The 23053-nt window shown below is 40.3% G+C and overlaps 1 protein-coding gene across 2 annotated transcripts in view; it reads right to left on the reverse strand.

Moving 5' to 3' along the window:
- The window catches only part of TRABD2A (TraB domain containing 2A), an 83708-nt gene that overhangs the window by 59963 nt on the left and 692 nt on the right, over positions 1–23053 (reverse strand). For both annotated transcript variants that reach the window (XM_088130072.1, XM_088130071.1), the window contains exon 2: positions 8135–8695. In XM_088130072.1, the coding sequence (XP_087986198.1) occupies positions 8135–8695 (561 nt within the window). The remainder of the gene's footprint in view (positions 1–8134; positions 8696–23053) is intronic.

A 23053-nucleotide genomic window follows, 5' to 3' on the forward strand; every position in this document is an offset into this window, starting at 1 on the left:
TTGTATGTCAGAAGTAGACATCAAACTAATACTGTCAAGAATTCTTTTTGGGTTTTAACTTTTTGACAATATTTGCAATCACAAAGCATTGAATCCATTACAGGTAGCCCTCGTTTAGCAACAATTGGGACCAGCAACTCAGTCCTTAAGGGAAGACATCACTAAGTGAAACCGCAAATGTGCTTATAATGTTACTTCAGCTTTCCTTTGCTTTACAGACCTGCAAAGGCTGTAAATGTGGGCACTGGTTGCAAAGTTACTTTTTTATAACTTTCATAATTGCAAATAGTTCATCATCTGAGGACTACCTGTAATTTAAGCTTTAACTGGTCTGATATGAAGCTCTGTAACTTAATAATGACACCAAAAGGACAAACAGTGCTTTTAGGTAGAGGCAAAGTCAACTCTTAGGTATTCCTTAAGGAGGCGGAGATAAAAGATTTTATTTCAGAGGTTTTCTGAAATAGTGAGACATTGCCTAACCCTGGTTTTCTGGATACAGAAAAAGATGTTGAATGCTACACACACAGTTATGTTTTGGAATACAGAAGATCTCAAATGTAATCCCTGCCATTTTCTAGTAAGAAAAACTTCAAAGAGTATGTGGTAAGATCTTGAAGAATTCTGTTAGGGCAGGCATCTCCAGTGTGCCATCTTCCTAGTGTATTGGGACCACTTGAAAAAGTCAGGCACACCCACAGCACAAAGTCCTCCCAGGTTTGGAACAATCTGTCCTATTTTTTCACAAAGCTTTCTAGACCTGATGGGGTAATTTTCCATGAAGGATTATTTGCCCACACAATGAAAGTATTATTTAGAATCAAGATTTATGTCTCCCTGGGTTCTCTTGGCAAAGGACTGAAACAGGTCAAGTCTCATTAGGATGTCCAAGACTGGGTTAAACGGACTACTGATTCAGATTCAGTACATATTTGAAGAATCAGTATTTTAAGTCTTATTTTTCAGGAGTGTACAAACACAGCCCACAAAGAACTGTCTGTTCTAAAAGCAAACAGAACACCAGTACACAAAAGGACATTTTGAAAGACATGTTCTTCTGAACTCCAGATAAAGATCCTGTGCAACAGCTAAAGTCTGAATCAGTTCACCGTTTATTAAGAGATAATCTGGCTACATGTAGCAATCAGTTAATCCTGTTATAGCAAGGCAACAAAACTCTTAAGAAATTTACAAGGCCGGATACATAAATCTTCCTTAACGCCAGTATATACCAGGGCTGAGATTACAACAAATCCTCAGTCTAAACATTTTTCATACTCAAATCCAATGCAGCCAATTACAGTTAAGTAGGTGTGGATCATCTTGCACATACTTATTTTTTTTTTTCTGCCTTCAAAATTCATTGCCAAATATAGAAAAAAAGGCTTCCATCAGATACTTGGCTGGTCACATTGGTCCTTGATATAGGCAACATAATTTAAAACCCTAATGCAAAGACTGAAGAACTGTTGCTTTTTTTTAGAAAAGTGTTTTTCAATGCTAATCTTAGGTCAAATCACCTGTTACTGATGAATGTCTAAATATTTTTTTCCAAGTTGTTAAAATGAGTTAAATCATATGCCTGTCATGACCAAACTGAAACCCAAATGCAGAAAAGTGTTATACACAGGCATGTTAATTTATATACCACTGAATACACTTAACATTTGATTGACTAGGTTAGAAATTTCAGATGATCACCATTTGTGCACAAGATTTATGATAAATGCTTGCAAAGGTGCAAATGCATCACGTATTATAGAATATAAACTATTCTGTCTTGCAAATAATGATACCCTAGCAGAATTATACTTTTAGCTACAGCAGACAAAACTGCTCTTCCATGAGAAAACACAGCATTTTATGTTTTCATAATCAGTCCACTACAGAGATGTTATATGGCCTGCCAACTGCAGGAACTGGTACTAAACATTTCAACTGCTTTCTGTGCTGGAAGACAATTTAAATTGAATAGGCTGAATCCAAGATTCCAGCCATAATGTCCATTTCCAAAACCCCATGATGCCTGCCAGAATGATCCTATAATGACTCTGTTCAAAAACTAAGTGTACTGCAATAAAAAGTTGAGATAAGCCATTGTCTCAACAGAACTGTAACCAAGATCTATTTATTACTAAATACCAAACCAGGTTCCTGGGTTTGGATATCTTAATGAACTTTTTATTTCTGCCACTCATGCTTCCAGGAAAAGGGAGCAAACAAGATGATTGCATACCAGCAGAGTCATGATAAGCCAGGATTTGCCACTGTATTAAAATATCCCTAGAGATACAGGAATGAAAATTGGTGCATACTTTCCAGGCATAATTATGCAACTTGCTGCCAAAATGGACAATTCAAGGCTTGTACTTGTTCTCATGTATGCCAGGACACACATAAGGCAAAATTTCTGTTGAGCACAGTGACTATATAATGACAACAGATAAGAGTTTGCTTTAACACCACATAAGACACATGCACACACAAAAATTATGATGCAATATTTGAAAGATTTATACTTAATAAGATTATAAGTGCAAATAAACAGTAAGGAAGCAGCCAATGCAAACCTATTATTTATTTATAAAAATTAAAGAGCTGTAGAGAAATTGATAGGCAGGAAAGTAGAAACCAAATCTGAAAGATGTTTGTTCCCCACAAAATTAATCTGTTACAAAACAGCATGGCCAACATGCAGTTTATCAAGATCTCCTTCACAAGTTGATGAGATTATAAAATCTGAGTATCTACTAGACAGGCCATAGAAATGATGGGTCATCCTAACACCTATGGATACCCCTTTGCAAACCCATCTTGATTTGAGTCCCTCCCTATGTGTTGGGAAGGCAGTCCTACATTTACCCACTGAGCTGGATTATTGCTTAAGTAATGACTTTTGGGGGGGGGGGTGCCTTTGAGTCATGGACAAGTCCCTGCAGGGTTTTTTTGCAAAGTTTTTTCAGAAGTGGTATGCCATGGCTGCCTTCCTAGGGCTGAGAGGGAGTGCCTGGCCCAAGGGCATCCAGCTGGCTTTGTGCCTAAGGCAGGACTAGAACTCACAGTCTCTCGGTTACTAGCCTGATGCCTTTAACCACTACACCAAACTGGCTCTCTAAGTAATGACTGGCTGATATGAAATCAAATATATGAGTTAAAAAAAAAGAGAGAAATAAACCCTGGCAGCTTTCTCATACAGTGGTTCCTGTGCAAACTATCAAGGCTTCAAGCCTCCTCCTCCTCCTCCTCCTCTACCATTCTTAGGAAGGGAAAAGCCTATCTTTCAGTTTAAAACCCACTATTTGCAGCCACTATCTTTCACCTTAAGAAAAGAGACTAGAGTTTACCCTATTAAACCCTTATTAGTGAACACAGACACCAATAAAGGTAGTGCAATTGTGTATTCTTAATTATAGTTACAATACTTGTTAGAGGTGGGTAGCTAAAAACAGGCCAAGTCCCTCATCCTAATACTCCATGGAAATATATCAGATTCCTTCCCCAAAGCAAAATGGCCATCCTTCTAAACTATTCTCCTCTTTTGTTGCATTAACTGAGGAAGATAGATTTGGTAGAGAAGACACGCTTCACAGAAGAACGTAGGATCCCAGAAAGTGCCTCTTCCTTTCATGGCTACCTCTGTAGAAGTTCTTCTGTGTTAATTCAAGAACTGGCCCGGTTTGTGGTGTTGAGACGTTGCCTATCCCCCAACTCGCACTGTTCTCCACTGGTCTCCAGATACTAACAGCAATTTGAGCTCTTTTCTTCTTGCCTCGGCATCTCTTCTTTCTTCTTAGGGTCCAATTATTGATCCATGTGGTGTCTCCCTTTCAACTCCTACTGCTTCCCTATATACTATTTTCCCTCCACTCGCAGCTGATTGGTGACACAGCTTTGCAATTAAAAGTTCATTGGCTCTTAGAATTTCATTGACCTTTCATTTCTCCCAACAGCCTAATGGCCACTCAATCTAAAACATTTCATCCTCCAAGGTAAATTAGCATCTGGACATGAGTACAAAGCACTGCATCTAGTTTATTCTGGCCAAAGCATTGTCTCCCCTTCAGATGACACATGCTTGCTATAATAATGGTAAGTCTCAGTTGGGGTACTATGGGAGAAAATTTAAAACTAACACTGATTTTTCTTTATCTTCTTGTATGATTATGTGCATTTGTTCTTGAAATAGTGATAAATATTGGTGATATTAGTTTCAGATAGAGATGTCTAGTTATTGTTTTTAAAAATGATATAAGAAACCTAGTTCTGTACAACTAATGAATTCATGAAATAGTGAACTTCACATTCCATAACTATTGTAAACTTCCTGTTTATTTACTGATACATTATTCTTTTATCTACTACCTTTCTCTTTTTCTTTTTTCTTTTTGTAGTTATTCTGTTGGTCTTTTTCAAATGTTTTAATAAAAAGGAAAAAATTAAAAATCGTGTCAAAATCAATCAGTGGAGGTTATGCCTTGCTCAGAACATTAATCCTATAAAGCTCTACAGTGTCATCGTCTGTCATGGCTTATAAAACAAATGTAGGGTGCAAGAGGCTATTAAAACATACTGTGATCAGAGTTTGCCTGAACTTCTTGTGAAGCTAAAAATTAGCTCTGATATGGTGTGTTTTTTTTTTTTTTTTTTGGTAAGATACATTCGTAAGGCAAGAAATGTGATCCCACATATAGCAGAAAGCAAGTGCAAACATAAATGAGAGGGGGAATAATGCCTGCAAGTTGTTTTGTGTAACTTTAATGAAATACTGTAATTGTATCTGTCATACCCATTCTGAAAATAGATGCGTTGGATAATAAGAGACTATCATTCTTAGGAAATTAGAATGCTGAGACCAGATATCTGTGATTATGCTTGACAGCAATAAGCCCTGGGTGTTTTATTTGTTTTGCCTCATTAAGATTGCTGTACCCATAATTTTCCAAGTTAAAAGGTGGCAACACACTGAACTACACTTTCTATGAACAACAACGTTAAGATGCGGAGACTGGGTGGCTGCTTTCAAGAGTTTGTACACTCTGTTTTAGAGGTGCCCTCTGGTGTTCAAAGAACACAGATTCACCATCTGGAAAGATAAGCCATAACCCATTGGAAAGATGATACTACTACCTTCAGTGCTGTTTTCTCAGTGATTCTAAAATGACTCTCCCATTTTGGGGGGAAAATAGTTCCTTTGAAGTTAGTATGTCTTGTAAAAATGAGTTATGTAATCTCCAGTTGTGATTTGAAACACAGCAAATATGCTCTCTGAATGTTCAAAAAACATCAAATCATTCAGTGTGACCCATTAAAAGAGGAGTGACCCTTGATACCATTTACAGAGTGAGATCAAGGACAAGCACTTTCAAATCATGTCCTGGGGAATATTGGTTCTTCAGTCAAAATATAAATACTGTACAGTAATGACAAATCAGTTTTTCCCCTGCCATGAATAATCAAAGGAAAATGGTAAGTAAGTTCCCTGAAGCCCTGTCAGTTAATTGGGAGCAATGATAAGTAGGAGTAACAGGACTGGACTGGTAGGCCACATTAAGTGGGAAAGCATCTTGGAATACATTGTGATCCTCCAGAAGTGCAACAGATCCTCGGCAGATAAAACTGCAAAAAGAGAACTGTGATGGAAACTGAAGACAGACAAATCCTGTCTGACATAAGAGCTCAGCACTTTCATGTTCGATCAGATTTGTAATTAAGTATCACTATTTGTGGAAATACCTTCATTTAAAAGCAGTGCTGCAAATTATACATAGTACTAAGATGATGCTAATACTATTATGAAAATGGAAGTGTGCCTTCCACCCATCCAAACAGGGGATGAATTTGATTATTAGAGACTCATCAGACTTTGAATATTAACAAAACCGTTCTTTATAACAAAACAAAATTATATGCTCATCAACTAATACCCCATTAGCAAATTTCCATGGGAAATCTTCAGATAACATTCTTTTGTAGGGAGAGGGGCCTGAATGCTTCCCTTACTCCACCTATGGGAACTGGAACATGCTGTATACTGGATTAAATTTCCTAGAGAATGCCCTAGGTCCTGCATACCATGTCACTGTTTTCTTATCCTGGACTATTTTCCACCATGCTCTAAAAATACTATAGGGTTGGGGCTTAAGGGTTTCTTTGAAAAGCACATGTACGAACACAGTCTAAAAAGCTCCAATCCTCCGTATCCCGCCTTTCGAAATGTGAGGAACTGCTCCTCAAACTAGTGTTTTTCAAATCTGGCAACTTTAAGATGTGTGAACTTCAACTCCCAGAATTCCCCACCCAGCTGAACTGAACTAGAGGAATGTTTATCCAGGGAGCAATATGAAGGCCAAGGTAGCTCTTTTAGAGAAAAGGGTGTAGGGATCAGGTATACTCCTTTCTGTGCAACCTTTTTTAAAATAAAAATCTTCAAATCCTCTTCTCAAAAAGGTTATACATTTTTTCTCTTTGGTTTATTACAAACTGCTTCTGATCATATCAAGAGCCTTCACCTACGTCCTAGAACTATCTGAATATCCATGAACGCAGACTCTCATGTTGTATCAACATCTTGCATCAAAAACTTTGCAGGAGGAGGACAGGCATAAGATGTCCAACTTTTTAGACAGTTTGAAAGGCTGTGGAGGAATAACAGGTTCCAAAACCACCAGGAACAAAGAAAAGTATTGTGTGAAAGCCTGGGGCTCTTTGATATTCATTTTATCAACGGCTGCTTCCTGACTCTACTGTATGCCATGCCGTTATCACGGTAAGGCATTTTCAGTGTACTTAATTTTAAAGCAACAGAGGACATGTCTACATTAAACATCTCAACTTATTCCAAACCTGCTGCTTCCATAGAAGGAATGGCAACGACTTCAACCATCATTTAGCACATACACAATGTTAAAATTTCCCGAGTTCTTTGTGCAACAGCATTACAGTTGTACTTGTTTAACAAGGCTGAACAGGCAGTGAAGATATACATTTCAATCTGTTGCATTCTAAGACATTTTCCATATCTTGAAATGAATCTTTTCTTATATTTCTGTTGAAATTACAGATATCTTGTCAAACAGCCCCCTTAAGTTTCAAGTGGTAGGGCAGGGCTTTGGATTTGAAAGCAAAAAGGTGCTTTGGAGAAGACGGAGGAACACACATAGCACCCGTCTGCAACTCCCTAACCCAAATATATCTTTTCCTGGGATTGTACTGCAGCCATGAACAGCACCTGTACAATCCCAGGAGAAGAAACAGACACGCTTTAAAGGATTGCAGACAGGTGCCATATTTTGCCTTTGAACTGAAGCGCTGCACAGCCCTCAGAGCGACTGACTGTTAATCAAAGAACAATAAATTTGTCAAGTCATGCTAATTGGCAATGATTACACAGTAAGTACGCTCGCGCATGCTTCACCAGCATTCCAATTTCTCCTCTAGGCTGGCTAACCAAGAGAAATCTATATGTTTGGGCTTTTTTTAGCCAAGATGCTATTGGACTCCAATATTCATCAGTCTTAGCCAAAATGGCCAATGAGAGGGACTTGCAGTCCATATACTGCATTAATCATCCTGGCTTTAACGGAAAGCTGTAAAGCAAGGTTCTCTTAACAAGCCTAAAACATATTAAAAAGAAAAAAAAACTGGGTTACCACTCTGGTTTTTTAAATAGAAATGCGTTAGGGATCTCAGTTCACACATTCAGCTTAGAACAAATACTTGACAGATCTGTGCAAGTTTGCAAAGTCAAAGCAGGAGAAATGTGAAACGGTTCAAGCCTGAATACAAAAAGTAACTACTGCTGTGTGTGTGGAAAGTGCTTTTTTAAATAAAATAAAAAATAAAAACAATGCTATATTCCTAGAACAAATGTAATACTATTCAAACAGGAGGTATTTATTTTGCTGGAGGTTTAATAAAAGCATAGTCCTATGGACTGGACCCTCTGTTCTACATTTCCTTCTTTTATAGTATTAGACAAACGTATTCAATGATAAAAAGCTGACCTAATGTTCTAGCTTCTTTGGTTCCTCTGAGAGAATCACATGGTTACCCGCTAAGAATTATGAAAGCACAGATTGAGTATCTCATGTGTCTAACCAAAACACACACACACACAGAGTCTGAGCTTCCTTACCTGAGAAAAATTGAGACCATTCAATGGATGGCACTGTTCCTCCACTTTTTCCACAGCCCCGGTCTGCTTTTGGAGGCGTTCAGCCTCCTGTGCCAGATACAGATCCAAGACAGGCACACCACGTGACTTGATGTCCACCTCAGTCAGAGAATTCACCATTAGCATGACCCAAACAGGCCTTTTCCTCTCCCAGTTGCCTGCAATAGCATTGAAGAGATAGTCAGCATACAGCCCTTTGCCTCGTTGATCCGGAGTCATCCAGGAAGGCATCATGAGCTTGACATACTCCAAATGGCGCTTGAGACGGCGGTAGATGTCTCTGGGGAGCACATCCTGAAGGTTCTCACCCTGCGGCAGGAGCTGGCAACTGGTTAAAGCAGAGATTGTGTAGGGATCTGTGAGGTCCAGCTCGAAGTAGACAATATGGCTCTCCTGGAAGGCTTTCTTAGAATTCTCAGGGACATAATCCCAGACTCGGGTATACGGGACATGAATGGTACCAAAAAAGTAAGATGGCGGGTCTCTCTTTATAGTCCACAGGAAGGAGTTCAGCTCACTTTGCTGAAGGAAAGGAAACACAGCAGTCAAAATAAACAAGGCTATTTGTGTGGAAACAACATGGGGAACAACTAATCATTAAGCGAGATGGATGAGTCGCACGGCCTGTCATTAAAGTTACTGAGAAAGCTGTAGATTGGATACCAATCTTGAATGAGGCTAAATTTCTCTTGCAAAAATTCAGAAAGGCAGGGAAAAATCCAAAAAACAAAACAAAGCAAAAACTTGTCTTCATTAGATATTAGATTCTCCTAGTAATAGGCTACATAAGTGTTGATACAGCTGAAATAGAAAAATGAACAAACACTGAGAAATGAACAGAATCGCACAATTACTGATTTCAGCTAGAGGAAAATGGACTGATGTTACATAGAGCAATTTTTAAAAGGCTGTTTAAATTCACATATTTAGAAAGCTTTTTTTCCCTCTAATCTGGTATCTCCAATCTCTTTTGCTTACTACACCTTATTCTGTGCTTTGCACAATGTTATTTATCCCCAAAAGAAAACAGTACAATAGGTACGTATATATGTAAAAGGAAAAGAAAAAAAAAGAAAAACTTTGACATTATACATCAATAATAAACCCTTCTGTAAATGCTCCTATAAAAAGGCCAAGGCCACAACTTCTCCCAATAAGCAAAAAGAAACAGGATGCTGCAAAAAGCCTTCAAACGTCCATAAAATGTATTTTATAACTCTGAAAATCTCATAGGAGATTGATACGAGCCCGGCCTATAGATAAAGGCAAAGCAATTTGGGGTGGGGTATGGGGGCGAAAGAAGGATGCCTCTTTTATTTGTTGATAAGATGAATGAAGATAACTGAGTCCGAAGAGGCGAGAAGTGTCACCTACCCACTTAAAAGCAAACAGTGAGTCCTGAAAGCTGCCACAGGCATGGAGGGGGTTAGGAAGGTCAATAGGCCTTTGTTTTAAATAAGCCTGATCTGTATGTGACAAAGAGCACACAGACAGACCCAAGTCTTTCTAAAAGGCATTTTAGAATGAAAAGGCATTGCCCCAGGCCCACTCAGAATTTGATTAACGCCCACCCACTCTCCACCCCTAACATAATAAAGGTCCCAAGATGAGACAAAGCCCTTTGCAGGTCACTCCTGCTTGCTGCCAGGACTCAATCCTGCACAAGAAAAAAGCCGTTTATGCCCTGAAAAAGTGCTCTTCTCACACAGTAAGTTTCTCTGAAACCTGTGGCAAAAGAGAGGCTATAGAACCAGAACCCAGGAAAACATAAGTAGATCTTACAGGAGATCTTTGTCACATACAGATCAGGCTTATTTAAAACAAAGGCCTATTGACCTTCCTAACCCCCTCCATGCCTGTGGCAGCTTTATAGAGCCGACAGAATGGCAGGCAGTGAGAACTCGGCCATCACTTTCTGAATCAGGTCCTAGATCTAAAATTCCATCCTTCTCCCTTCTCTCAGGTCTGGTGAATTATGAGTATCCCCAGGGAAGGTGGCTATGGCAAGGAATGCCCCTGTTCCCAAACTGACAGCACAAGCTCCCTTTCCTGGTTTTCTCCATTGCTGAAAAGTCCATCTGAATAAAAATACCTTTCCCTGCTAATGGAAGTTCAACAGAAGTGGAGCTAGGCTGACTTTTCTTCGTGGCAGATGGGCCTAGAGACTGACCACAGGCATCCACGAGGCCCTCTCTCACTTCCCCTAGACAGATCTGGTGGTGGTGGTGGGACAGCTTGCCTAGTCTCTTTTGTGGAGTTGGACACAGATTCCCCAGCCCAATATGGTTATTTCCAAAACACAGCCCAGTTACATGAGAAGTACCAATAATCTGAAACCGTTTACAAGGAATGTAAAGCTTATCGCTATGTGTTTGCAGTTGAGTAATGCTCATCCATACATGACAAGCAGGAAGCCCACTGGCCACACAGAGCCCACATGAGAGAAGCTACAGCCTATCTCAACTTTTTGACTCACATTTATTCTTATTGTACATTTCTGTGTGTGACAGTGGTTTCTGTGTCAGTGAGAGTACAATTAATGTATGTAGATGTGAATTAGTTCATTTTATTAATGAGGTACTTTTACAGTCAATGAATGTTAATTATTTTTAATATACTTAATACTTTTGAATTATTATCGTGACCTTGCCTTTTTGTAGAGTGCCTGGCAGGTATATATACACACACATATATATATGCCCAATTATATGCAAAGGTTTCATGGATACACACATTTGGGGGGGGACGAGATTTCAGGATTGGTTTCAGCTGTAATTGACACTAGGTTTGGCAAGGTGGGGAAGATGGGGCATTAGAGAGGATTTTTGTCTTAATTCAGATTTTTTTCTAGTCAAATCTTCTTTTGGGTGGGGGACTGTCTTAAATTTAGGATCACAGAACTATAGAACTGAGCAGAACATATAGGCCACTGAGTCCGACCTCCCACTCAGTACAGAAGTCCAAATTCGGAGTTGTTTGAAGTCAGGAGACATCAAATAAAATCTAATAAATAAAAAATACATTCAAGCAGGACTGACAAATAATGCTTCTAGCCTCCAGCTGAACATATCCAAGGAGGGGGAGTCTGTCTCCCAACCCCTCTCAGTAATGATACTTGATACATTCAGATGCTCTCCCAAAAGTCTATCGTGCAAAAAACTCATGATGATCACATACTTAGATACTCAACCAGGAAAATGATCCTGGACCTAACTGAATAAGATTTCCTAGACAAGCTCTACTGAAATGAATGGAGAGTTCTACGAACAGCTTTTCCTTAAGGTACTTAGAGCCTAAGTGGACTATGATGCTTTCGGCAGGAAAAGCTGTTTGTTCCCATGAGCAAAGGATCTTGCGGCCAGCTATCTAATAACTTTTATTTTTAAAACATTTAAAATAGATACTAAGTTCATTCAAGCTATGGCTACTGCCTTACTTTTCCAGGAAGAAAGAGGTTGTATTTATAGATCCAAAACAGGAAACAGCATTCCATTCACACCAGTAACACTTTCCTATTACTTTCCTTAATGCTGTATTGCAGTTTAGCAGAAATATTTCCGAAGCAGCAACATGTTCTCCCAGATGGTCTGGATTTGAAAATGCCATTTTTTAAAAATTACACACTAAAATCCGACATTGTTTTCATCTTCAAAGCTATTTGACAATTATTTAATAGGGACCGCTAGGGCAACAATAAAAAGGAACATTCATCAGCGTTGTCTATCTTATTAAAACACTTAGATTCCATTTACCCAGGTCAACTTCAGACACAGCAGAAAGATTGCATCTCTGTCGTTTTCCACATCGCTGTCATTAAGAGTGGCCCAATGTGGAAAACAACTATGTTATCTTGGATTACTTCTGCTATGAATTTAAATTATTTATTATAGAGGTAGTCCTCGGTTAGTGACTGCCCCATTTAGTGACTGTTCACAGTTACAACGGTGATGAAAAAGTAACTTTACAATCAATCCTCACATTTACAACCTTCACAGGTCTGTAAAGCAAAGGAAAGCTGAAATAAGATCATAAGCAGAGTCACAGTTTCACTTAGTGACTGCTTTGCTTAACAATCAATTTGCCAGTCCCAATTGTGGTCGCTGAATGAGGACTACCTGTACTTCTATTTTGTTCAAAGAAAACCAGTTTGGTGTAGCACTTAAGACACCAGGCTAGAAATTGGGAGACCATGAGTTCTAGTCCTGCCTTAGGTGCAGAACCAGCTGGTTGACTCTGGGCTAGTCACTCTCAGCCCTAGGAAGGAGGCAAGGGCAAACCACTTCCAAAAATCTGGCCAAGAAAACTGCAGGGACTTGTCCAGGCAGTCGCCAAGAATCAAAACTGACTCCAAGGCAGTTTATTATTAATCTGTCCAATAACCAAAGGTAAAAGCTGTAGAACATTTTAGAAGGTACTATAAGCATCTTTAAAAAAAAAAAGAAAGTAAAACAACAAAAATAAAATACTGTTAATAAATAGCACAGCAATGAATTGTGCTACCTCAGTATAGAGCAGAACTTTAACTAACTACAGAAGTATAAAATTGCTGGTTTCCTGGAAGTCTTACAAGAAAACCTAGAGCTATAGACTAACTGAGCCAGCTGGTTGACTCTGGGAGCAACAAGGGCAAACTGCTTCAATATTCTTCTCAAATGTTGGCCCTGATAATGCCCATTCTTTGCCTGCAATCAAATATTCCATAAAGCCATATGGAACAGTGCTACAATACTTTTTAGGTGGCAGCATTATAAAGTATTATGCAAAGCCATTTGGAGGATCTCATCAAGCACCTCCCAACCATGTTGCCTAAAGCACTGAAGTGCTACATCTCTCCAAGACTTGTGTGCAATTTTTAGAGTTTCCAGAGATTCTCCAGGCATACCTGTGTAGCGCAGGTGCAGTCACCAGGATACTGTCCCCAAAGAAGCAAAGGTCAGGTGAGGTGGGGAGGTACAACTGACTATGGAAGGACATGGTGCTTTCAAATTTCCATACTTCAAGCAGAAGATGTGGAGGTACTTTGCCAAGCCCTCAGAATGTTTTTGTACAGCCTTAATACGTGGCACCTAAAAGTATGCTTCTCTCACAACGGAAGAAAGAAGGGCCCTTTCCACAACCACCCCCCATTCATATAGTTCCACATGCATGCATTCTTCATTTTGAAACAGGTAGTAACAGTGCAACCACACCTCAATTCTGTGGTTAAAAACTGGGGTCACATCTGGAGAGTAGAAGATGAAAGAGGGCATATCCAAGAGGCCAAACATCAGCAGTCAGGACAGCTAAGTGTATCTGGCCTGACATTAAGTGTTGCAGCATCTTTCTATTATTTTTAATAAATGTTATATTTGGGAGTAAGTTGCTAGCCATGAGTGCTGAAAAAAATGTGCATGTGACTATTTTTATCTTACAACATTTTCTAAAGCAAAATGGTGTTTCTTATCTCCAGGAAAAAAAATAACTCTATTGCCATAGAAGCAGATTCCATGTTATTCCTGTAACAGTGGTGGTTCTATGCTTTGAGTTTAAAATACAAAGCTACATATCAGAGTTTCAGTCATAATCAGAGATGGCTAGCTGAATTGGAGGACAGTTCAGTCTTAATTATGTGCTTCCCTATAAAGCTGTGGGTCCCAATTAAGTAATGTATACAGCTGTCTAAGGCCCCCCACCCTCGGCCATGTCTTGGATCTAAAATTACCTGCCTTGCAGTACTCCTCCATAAATTGACCTGCTACACTCCTGCATACCTCCTTGAAAGTTCCTTTCCGTGGCTTAGAGTTCACTTATCATCCGTGAACTAAAACCATAAGCATTCCAAAATATAAGGTTCAGAAAGCAGGAAGCAACCACATAGGCTGCCTTCAGAGTGCCACATTTCATTTTCCTTTGATCTCACCTTAACATTTGGGTGTCTGTGTTAAGTCTATTGAATGTCCAACCCAGATGTAAGACTTCTGTGAACATCAGGACTCTGGAAACATTAAGCTCAACTAACAGTTGGCTCCCCTCTATCGAATGTGTTCTGAGCAGGACTTTGGACTCAGAGGCCTCAATGGCCCCTTCCAACTTCATGTTTCTAAGAAGTTGATTAATCAAGGGTCATTTTCTCAGGAGAGAAAAGTATATCATACAGAATAAAATTAATTTTTTAATTCAAGACCTCTTCCAACAACTTAAATCATTTGAGATCAACTGTTCTTTTAAGAAGTACAGTTAAGAAACATAGTCCCATTTTTGAGGAAGATCTTTCTTTAAAATTCATTTTGACCGTAGCTTCAACTTGTTACAATTTACAGCAGCTGTAAAAACAGAATCTTTGCACAGGGAAATATATTATATAGCTTTTGAAGATTATCATCAGTAAGTGGCAAGGTTAATCTGCCACAAACTAGATGGAAAGACCATTAAACAGTGGAATAAATAGTTAGGTCCTTATCCTAAGAGCTTATATTTTGACAGTAGAAAAGAAAGAATAGGTAGAAAACTGGGGAGTCAGTGTGGTGTAGTGCAGTCTTCTCCAACCTGGACAGTGATGACTGCAGGATGATGGGAATTGTTGACAAACACTCTAGGATGGTACCATGTTGGTGAGGACTTCTGAAATCTTAGGTTAACAGTTGCTAACTGAAATAATACTTCGCTCGTTGATATCACACAGAAATTAGGTTCATGGATTGTAGAAACCACAATGGGTTGGGTTCAAACATACTAAACCTAAACTATGGTTGACATACATGACACCTCGTTAAGCAAAAGCTAAAAAATCATGCTATGGTTTAGTACTGTATGAGAACTTGGCCATACACTCTCAGTGTTGAACCCCATTATTCACAAGGTTTTAATAAGGATAAGACAGAATGGACAAGGAATCATATTCAGGAAGGACAAGCAAAAATCTATATACTACTATATACTATAAAACTCTCATGTCTATAACCTTCAATTGGGCAAAATGGTGTGTCATAGGGCAACAATTTTTGAACCAAGGCACCTCAAATGGGCTAACTTACAGAATGTGTCCAAATTCTGGGACCCGTTACTCCTGTGGGATTGAATTTAGGAAATTTGTGGCCGCTTCAGCACTGCACTGCAGCAGTCAGCCCAGTTCATGTGAACGTCATGGGCATATTCCTCTTTCCTGTCTCTCTCTGTCCCCTGCGCCCAAACAGCTGGCAGCAAGACCCGATAGGCAAGTGATTGGCTGCTTTGGAAACGAGGCAGAAATCTGAAATCTCTTAATGGCAGTTGGCAGTGAAGGAAGGACAAGGGAGCAACTCAGATGCCTGCTGGCAAGGTAGGGCTGGCTGGGGGGTGCCAGTAGTCGATGGGTGAGCCCTGTTCCTCCCTCGAGGGAGGGGGCCCTTGGGGATACTCTAGAATGGGGAGTGGGGGTGTTTTCCTCACAGTCCGCGGCACCTCCCCCCAGCAAAGTGGCAGGCAGTTCTGCTGGTCAGTTGAGGAGGGGGAGGGGAGAGGTAGCAAATTCACCGGGGCTCTCCTGAGGGCCGCGAGGGGAGGGCAAACAGCGCAAGCCTTTATTATAGGAGGGAGGGAGAGGAGGGGAGGGCGGAAAGAAAGGAAAAGAAAGGGAGGGAGATTTCTGACAGCTTTCCACTAGCAAAGTCAATGGGAAAGCTGGCAGCAAGTTGTAAGTCGCTCACACTCCCACTGCTTTTTTGCCCTTGGTCATTCTGTTTCTCTGTTTAGGTAAGGAAATATCTCTGAAAGGATGATCCAACAGGTCATGGGTTGTCTAGTTGTAAATAACAAGCAACTATAAACTGCATTTACAACTAAGCTCTTCATATTATTAAGCAGGGTGAATGAACTTGTTGAGTAATTCTCTTCCTATTATTATGATAACTGGGAGGAAGAAAATTAACCTTAAAAAAAGCTACAAGAGGTCACACATTTTAATGGCTAAGTAATAAAGATGTAATGAGCCTCTATTAACATATTTAATCTCCTGGTTATCACTCAGAGTACCACTGCCTTTGCCATAACAGAAATGAAACCGGGTTTCAAACCAAGACCTCACTACCAACTGTTCTCTCCAAGACGTGGACACCGTCCTGGGGAAATTAAGCACTTCTCAGACCCATTCTTTACAGTGGGAAAGTTAAGCAGGTGTATCTATCTTCCTGGCTGAAAAAAGTACTAATACTAAAACTGAAACAAATCCAATTAGTCATAGGAAAAAATGGGTTTTCGAAATACAAACTCAACACAATGAAACAGTGCCTTCACTGCACAAACACTCAAAAGTAAGGGAACATCCAGTCCAAAGCTAAGCAGTCTCAAGTCTCATTAACTGGCAAAGAGAGAAAGAGAGATTGATTGATTGATTGATTGATTGATTGATTGATTGATTGAAGCCAGCATGGAACTTGCTTCTTCCTGCTGATAACTGATCTTCGTTTGACAATCTGGCTTCTGTAATACAATATGAATCCATCTGGCAAAGTGAAGTGTAGAAGTGAGACTGCTAGCATGGTGCAAAGCAAGAATCACACACTCAATTTATGGAAGCTCGATGTTTGAATGAATGGATAGTGTTCATGCGCACAGTTCAGGGACCTATGCTGAAAACACTGAATACAAGTTTTAATTTCATTAGTTAGTATGTATATAATGTGCTGTTCAGCTCTTTAGGATTATTTCAACAATAACCCTTAGATTAAAGCTTTCATATATTACCATGCTGAAAATAGGAAGCTAACATCTGAACATCCCACATGGTAACAAAACTTAGATAAGGTCAGAGTTGTGGAAGTCTGGAAAAAATAGGCCTTTTTTGAATATTTGGGGAAAAAATGGGACTATGAAATATGTTCTAACTTGTTCATTTTAAATAACAGCTATGACATAAAAGAAATCATTCCATGTTTGGAAATAGAATAGATCAAGAAATACATTAGCATGTAAAAGGATAGAGAAGCTTTTCTCATTACAAGGCAAACCTGCTCTTCTCAGAAGTACCATGCAAATGATAAAAATAAAGGATCAGGAATAGAAACTGCTGAGAGTGATTTCAAAAATGAGATATTTTATGTCTAGCTCTTCAGAACCCGGCTTTTTATGGGCATGGTACTTTAGGAGTTCACCTAGGCACTTAAGGATAACGAGTCAGCTAAAGAGGCCATAGATAAGGTTGCCTCTTTCCCCATCTGTGCCATAACTACTCTTGGAAAAGGAACATTTTTGCCAAGCAGCTTTCATTCTCACCTTCTTTCAACCTAGGAGAAATGGGAAATCAGATAAAAGTGTAATGTAGGCACCATCACGAAGAGTAATCATCAAAAAGGGTATAACATAAGAGCATGGTCCCATAACTATTAACTCCAGATGGTTCAAGTCAGATCAAGTATGAAAAGTCCCAATGGTCCAAAGTTGGGCACCTTAATAGAATACATGGCCAATCATTCCTGGCTATACACTTACTGTTATTTCATGACAGCAGGCTACCTTTGACCCAAGATCAGTGGGAGTAGATTTTTAGAAGATCAGCGGTCTTGATCAGATTACTAGACTCCCTTTTACTTTTCCAGATCAGCATTGATAGGTGCAATCACAATGGGGAGGATGAAACTAAACAGCTTTGGAGGTGGAATTCAGATTGTACAAGGATGGCAAGAGAACATCAGATTCACCACATAACGATGCCGACACAGGCTTTTCACTTCCCATCTGAATACACACTGACTAGCTTTTTCCCATAACTGAATCTAGGACAATAGCATTCTTTTCTTGTCAAAAAAGCAAGTAGTCTGGACATTTTTTCTAGATATTATACACTATAACCAGCCTCAAGTAACAGGTATACAAAAGGGTATCTTTTAACCTACCTTCCATTTGTATCTATAGAGAAACACCCACAATCAATGAACTTAACAAGCTGATTCAGAGATCTGGAAAGGTCTGGTCTTTCATTCAAAGACCATTCAAGTCTTCCATGAAATAAAGTTACCAACATATTTGGGCTGAGACATTTCCAAAGCAAATCTAGGTATAAGTTTAGAACTTCCTTGTGATAAACAAGGCACAATAAAATGCTAACCAAGCAAAATCAGATATTTCTCTTACTTAAAGTTTCTGGGTGGTCTTCAAAGACAGAACCACATAGAGTGAATTACAATAAGCTAATCAAGAGACAACAAAGGCATGAAAGACTGTCTTCAGTGCATCCTATTCCAGGTAAGGCCACAGCTGGTGGACCAGTCAAAGTTCTGCAAACGCCCTTCTGACCATAGACTTCATCTGCTCTTTAACAGGAGCCATGAGTCCAGGAGGACCCCAAGAATCCAAGTCCCCTCTTTCTGGAAGAGTACAACCCCATCAAGAACCAGAAATGATGCAATCCTGGAATCAACTGGCAACTGAATCAACAGCCACTCTGTCTTCTTTGGGTTGAGTCTAAGCCTGTTTTTCCCCATCCAAACTCTGGCATCCTCCAGACCCTGGATCATGACTTCTACCACATGTCCCAGTAGACTCAGAGAGGGTGGAGATATATAACTGAGTATCTGCACATTGATGACATTTCATCCTGAACTGGTGGATGACCTTTCAGCAGTTTCATGTAGATGTTGAATAGGATAGGGGAAAGGACTGAATACTGAGGCACTTCATATAAAGTGCCCTTGGGTTTGACTTCTCCCCTACTATCACACCACCCTCTGGATCTGTCTGCTCAGGTAGGAACCTGCAAAATGCTGTGCCTCCAACTCCCAACCTTCTCACAAGGCCCAGAAAGATATCATGGTCAACAGTATTGAAAGCTGCTGAAAGTTCTAGAAAGACAAGAATGGTCACACCATCTCTATTCAAGCACCATCATCTATGACAATGACGAATTTGGTTTCTGTTTCATGCCCAGATTTGAACTTAGATTGCCAAAAGTTCAGATAATCTATATCCTTCATAGCTTTCTGCAGCTGCAGCCCCATTACTTTCTCAATAACCTTCCCCCAAAAGGAAGCTACCCAATTTTGTTGGATCCAAGTCTGGGCAAGTCAATCCCTCTTTAAGAACTTCTGGCATTTCCCCCTCCTTCAAAGAGGCACAGATTAAACTACTGGTCTCCTCCTTCATCACTTTAATTACCCAGGTGGGCAGGGGTCCAAATCACAAGTGATAGAGTTAAAATTGCAGAGAACTCTGTCTACTTCCTCATGATCCAGAGGTTCAAAATTCTCTCAGATAGCATCACGTCACATCTGTCATTTCAGTATATTCTGTCTAATCATCTTCCAGCGGCTTCCATCCCTTTTGAAGAAATGGATGCACAATTCTCCATGAGATGTGCCCTGCAGTACAGAACCTGGTTGAATGTATTATGTCTCTCATTATTAGAACTAGTGAGGGTATTTTGGAAGCCAAGTAAGTGACAGATGGGACAATACAGTGAGAGAAGCTCATCTTTTTTAAGATTTGCCTATATTTGAAGGACTAGTGCAGCACAGCAAAGACTTGTCAACTGATATTAGCCAGCATCTGCTTTGAGTCCAACCAATCCATGATGTTTGAACATTTATTACAAGCCTTTGGGCTCACTGGGGAGCACAGCATTAGAGGCACATGTGGTATGCCCAAATATGCCAATTCCTTGGATATAGAAAGTAATATCCCCCCTACCCTATATTTTGTCACAAGTGCCAGCTAACCTTTTACTGCTGTATGTAATAAATCCAGTAGTAGCATCTGTCTCCTTCCTGTTGCTGCCATGTGGCTTGCCTAAGGCCAACTAGGGATATGACAGAAGATGTAAAATCCAAACTAAGACTTTCCTTATTTATCACCCAATTTCTCAGACAGTATATCATCCAGAGAATGTGGGCCAGCAATTAATCAGTGGCTACAAAAGTGTGGTTAACAGCCCAGGTGTTACCCACCTGTGATCTGGATCCTTTAAAATCAGATTTTTAGCCTGGTTTAGGGCTAGACATAGCTTTGATCATTCTGGTGGGGTTATTTACACTGGGAGTTAAACAGTGGAGAGTACTTCTCTGCTGGTTTGATACTGTCAGCCATGGTTTTCTTCTAAATAACTTGAAGGCAACCTTTCTGATGGTTCCAACTGTTTCTGGAAGGCAACTCTCAATACGTGTACTGTGGGGTTTTCTTGGTCTCCAAAGCCACCAGCCATCAGCCTTTGAGATCCTGTAAGTGGTTGTCTTTCCTCCTGTATTATTTCTGGATAAGTACCTTCAAAGGATTCAACAATTATGTCTTTTCTAGAGAACAATGATCTTGCTACAGTTATTTATAATGCAGCAATCTCCAGATTAGATTGCTATAACATCCTATATAGGCAGAAACTCCAAATGATAAAGAGCACAGCAACAAGCCTGTGGGTAGGCTCATGTCAATGATCATATTATGCTCCTGCTTTATTGAATGCAATGTCTGTCAGTTAGTTTCTAGAGCCAATTCAATATGTTTTCAAAAATCTTAAACTCACTGGAATCCGATTAGCTGAAATTTACTCATACAAACCAATTTGTACAATGAGATCATCAGGAAAGCACTGCATGAATCTCTCTGAAGCATTCATTATTTTGGATAGCACCATAATTTCCCAACAGTATTTTCAGTATTGCTTAGAACTGAACCAAAATCAAGTCAGATTTAATAGCAGCTAAATACCATTAAAAGCAAAGGAATAATTTTGGACTAGCATAAACTCAACTGATTTGAACCCAGCTGCAATGCTGTACATGCTTCCTTGGGAGTAAAGCCCATTCAATTTAGCAGGATTTACTTCTGAATAACGCTATATAAGATAAAACTGATTTCTGACTAACTCTTGCTGGGTTTTTAGGATTTTTTTAGTCTGCTGATAAACTGCATTTTTTATTCTTGTTCAACCATCACAACATACCACTCTAATGTCACTCTACCAAACTGATTCCCCAGTGCACTGCATGACACTAAATTAAAACTGACTTGCTTTCAAGGAATGTACTCAGGATTAAAACAATTTGAAAAGTTGCTTTCTGGACTCTGCCCTATTCTAACTGTGTGCCTGGATTGCTTTAACAGTCTTTTTCTTCAATTTCATTCTTTACTGCTATTATCAAGGCCCACAATTCTGTATATACGTTGCTTCCTAAACTAGATGGAACTTACTTAAATGAGGTAAATACGGGCTTTGTAGCCATTCTTGTTAGATTATTTTAAGAAACAAATGGGAATTCTCTGATATTAGCATACAGCCTAACGCAGTGGGTGTTTTCCTGGACCCATACACTTCCTGATGCAATCCATGCATATGACTCTAGGGTTCAAATCTACTTTCCCCTGCAACTCTAGTTCAGAACTGCCCCAGAGTTCTCAAGCAGAGTTTTTGAGCATTTGTTGGGCAAGGAAAAAGATAATACAAGTTTCAGAGTCAGACTGGTCATGCCTTAATGTCAGACCAACAACTCCATCCTACACAGGCTTGTTCAGAAGAAAGGGCCACTTCAATAGTTTTTAGTTCACAACTATAGCTGCAACCTTATGTACACATCCTTGGGTGTAAGCCCCTGGGTACAACATCACTCCCCAGGGTACAACAGCACATGTACAACCAGGATTAGGATGCACACTATTTAGTTTAAAAAATAATTTCACCCCAATGTAATATTTTAGGGCTGAATTAGTATTTCTAGGAATTACCGAGGTCATCCAAAGATCAACTTGCTCTTTGCAATTTTCTGTAAAGAGGGAGCTTTGACTTGAACTCTGGGTGAGGAGGGGGAGGTGTCTCTAAGAAAAATGTGACAAGTAAAAGTAATTTTATTTAGCTAGTTCAGATGCCCCAGAAATCAGCAGGTAGACTTCTGAGAGGGAAAGGAAGGGGGGGAAGGAAGGAAGGCTTTAACAGATTTAAATGTAGCCATTTAACAAATATTTCTTTTAGAAGGACCAAGAGATAAAACAGACAAGAGAAGGAAGCTGCTGCTGATGAAGTTCATTCAGTCGCCTGTCTCTCCTCCCCCCCCCCCCCCCAATCTTGGTGAGATGTGGAGAGTGTGGAGGAGGGAGGGGGATGCAAAGGAGTGTCAAAAGTAAACAAAACTAAAAAGAGGCTGAACCCAACAAACAGCAGGCAGGCACCTCAGCTGAACCTTATCTCCTCTCCCTGCTGGATCTCATTAAAGGCCCTCTAAATCCCATCAAGGGCTAATTTACACCCCGCCCCCTCTCTTAGGAAGAGAACACCACCCATGCCATCTCCAGGCTCTCAGAGCCTGGAAAAGTAGTTTCCCATCAGCTTCTGCATGGGGAGACTGGAGGTCTCCAGCGTACTCAAGGAGTTAATTCACACACACGCACCTATACCCCGTTGTGCTTCCTCCCCAGGAATTGCGAGAAAGAAACCTCAGGGGCCCGCCTGCCGCTTTCAACACACCTAGAGCGGAAAGATGCTGATATCCTGCACGTTTAGTCAAAAGTCCTGGGCTGGGGCTGAGGGCGGGGGGGGGGGGGAGAGACTTACTCCCTGGTAAGCACGTATCTATCTGCCCAGGCGCTGACTGCCCTCGTAAGCTTTCCTGAACCAAAGCACTTCTAAAGCGTTTCTGACAGATCCCCTCCAACGTCCCAAGGTGACATCTCTATGAGAGCGCGCCATTTATTCGCACTGACTCATAAAGCACGCACAGGATCGCGCTGGGGATTTGCCACCAACTGTGGCTTGAAGGGAGGAAGCCTCGCCTGCGCGCAGGACGTGCCAGGTCCGGCTTCAGCACGCCTTCGTGCAAGCCTGCCCTCGCCTCGTCCGCAAAACTCGGTCAAAACCAAAAGTCCTACCCGGCCGTTTGGCTTTCCACCGCTCTACGCGGAAAAGCCTGCCAGGATGAATACAGCTCAGGAGCTCCTCAGCCTCCTTTA

This window comes from Python bivittatus, unplaced genomic scaffold (assembly GCF_059951505.1).
Source record: "Python bivittatus isolate LINGU-HERP-01145 unplaced genomic scaffold, Pbiv_v1 ctg000850_np1212, whole genome shotgun sequence".
NCBI lineage: Eukaryota > Metazoa > Chordata > Lepidosauria > Squamata > Pythonidae > Python > Python bivittatus.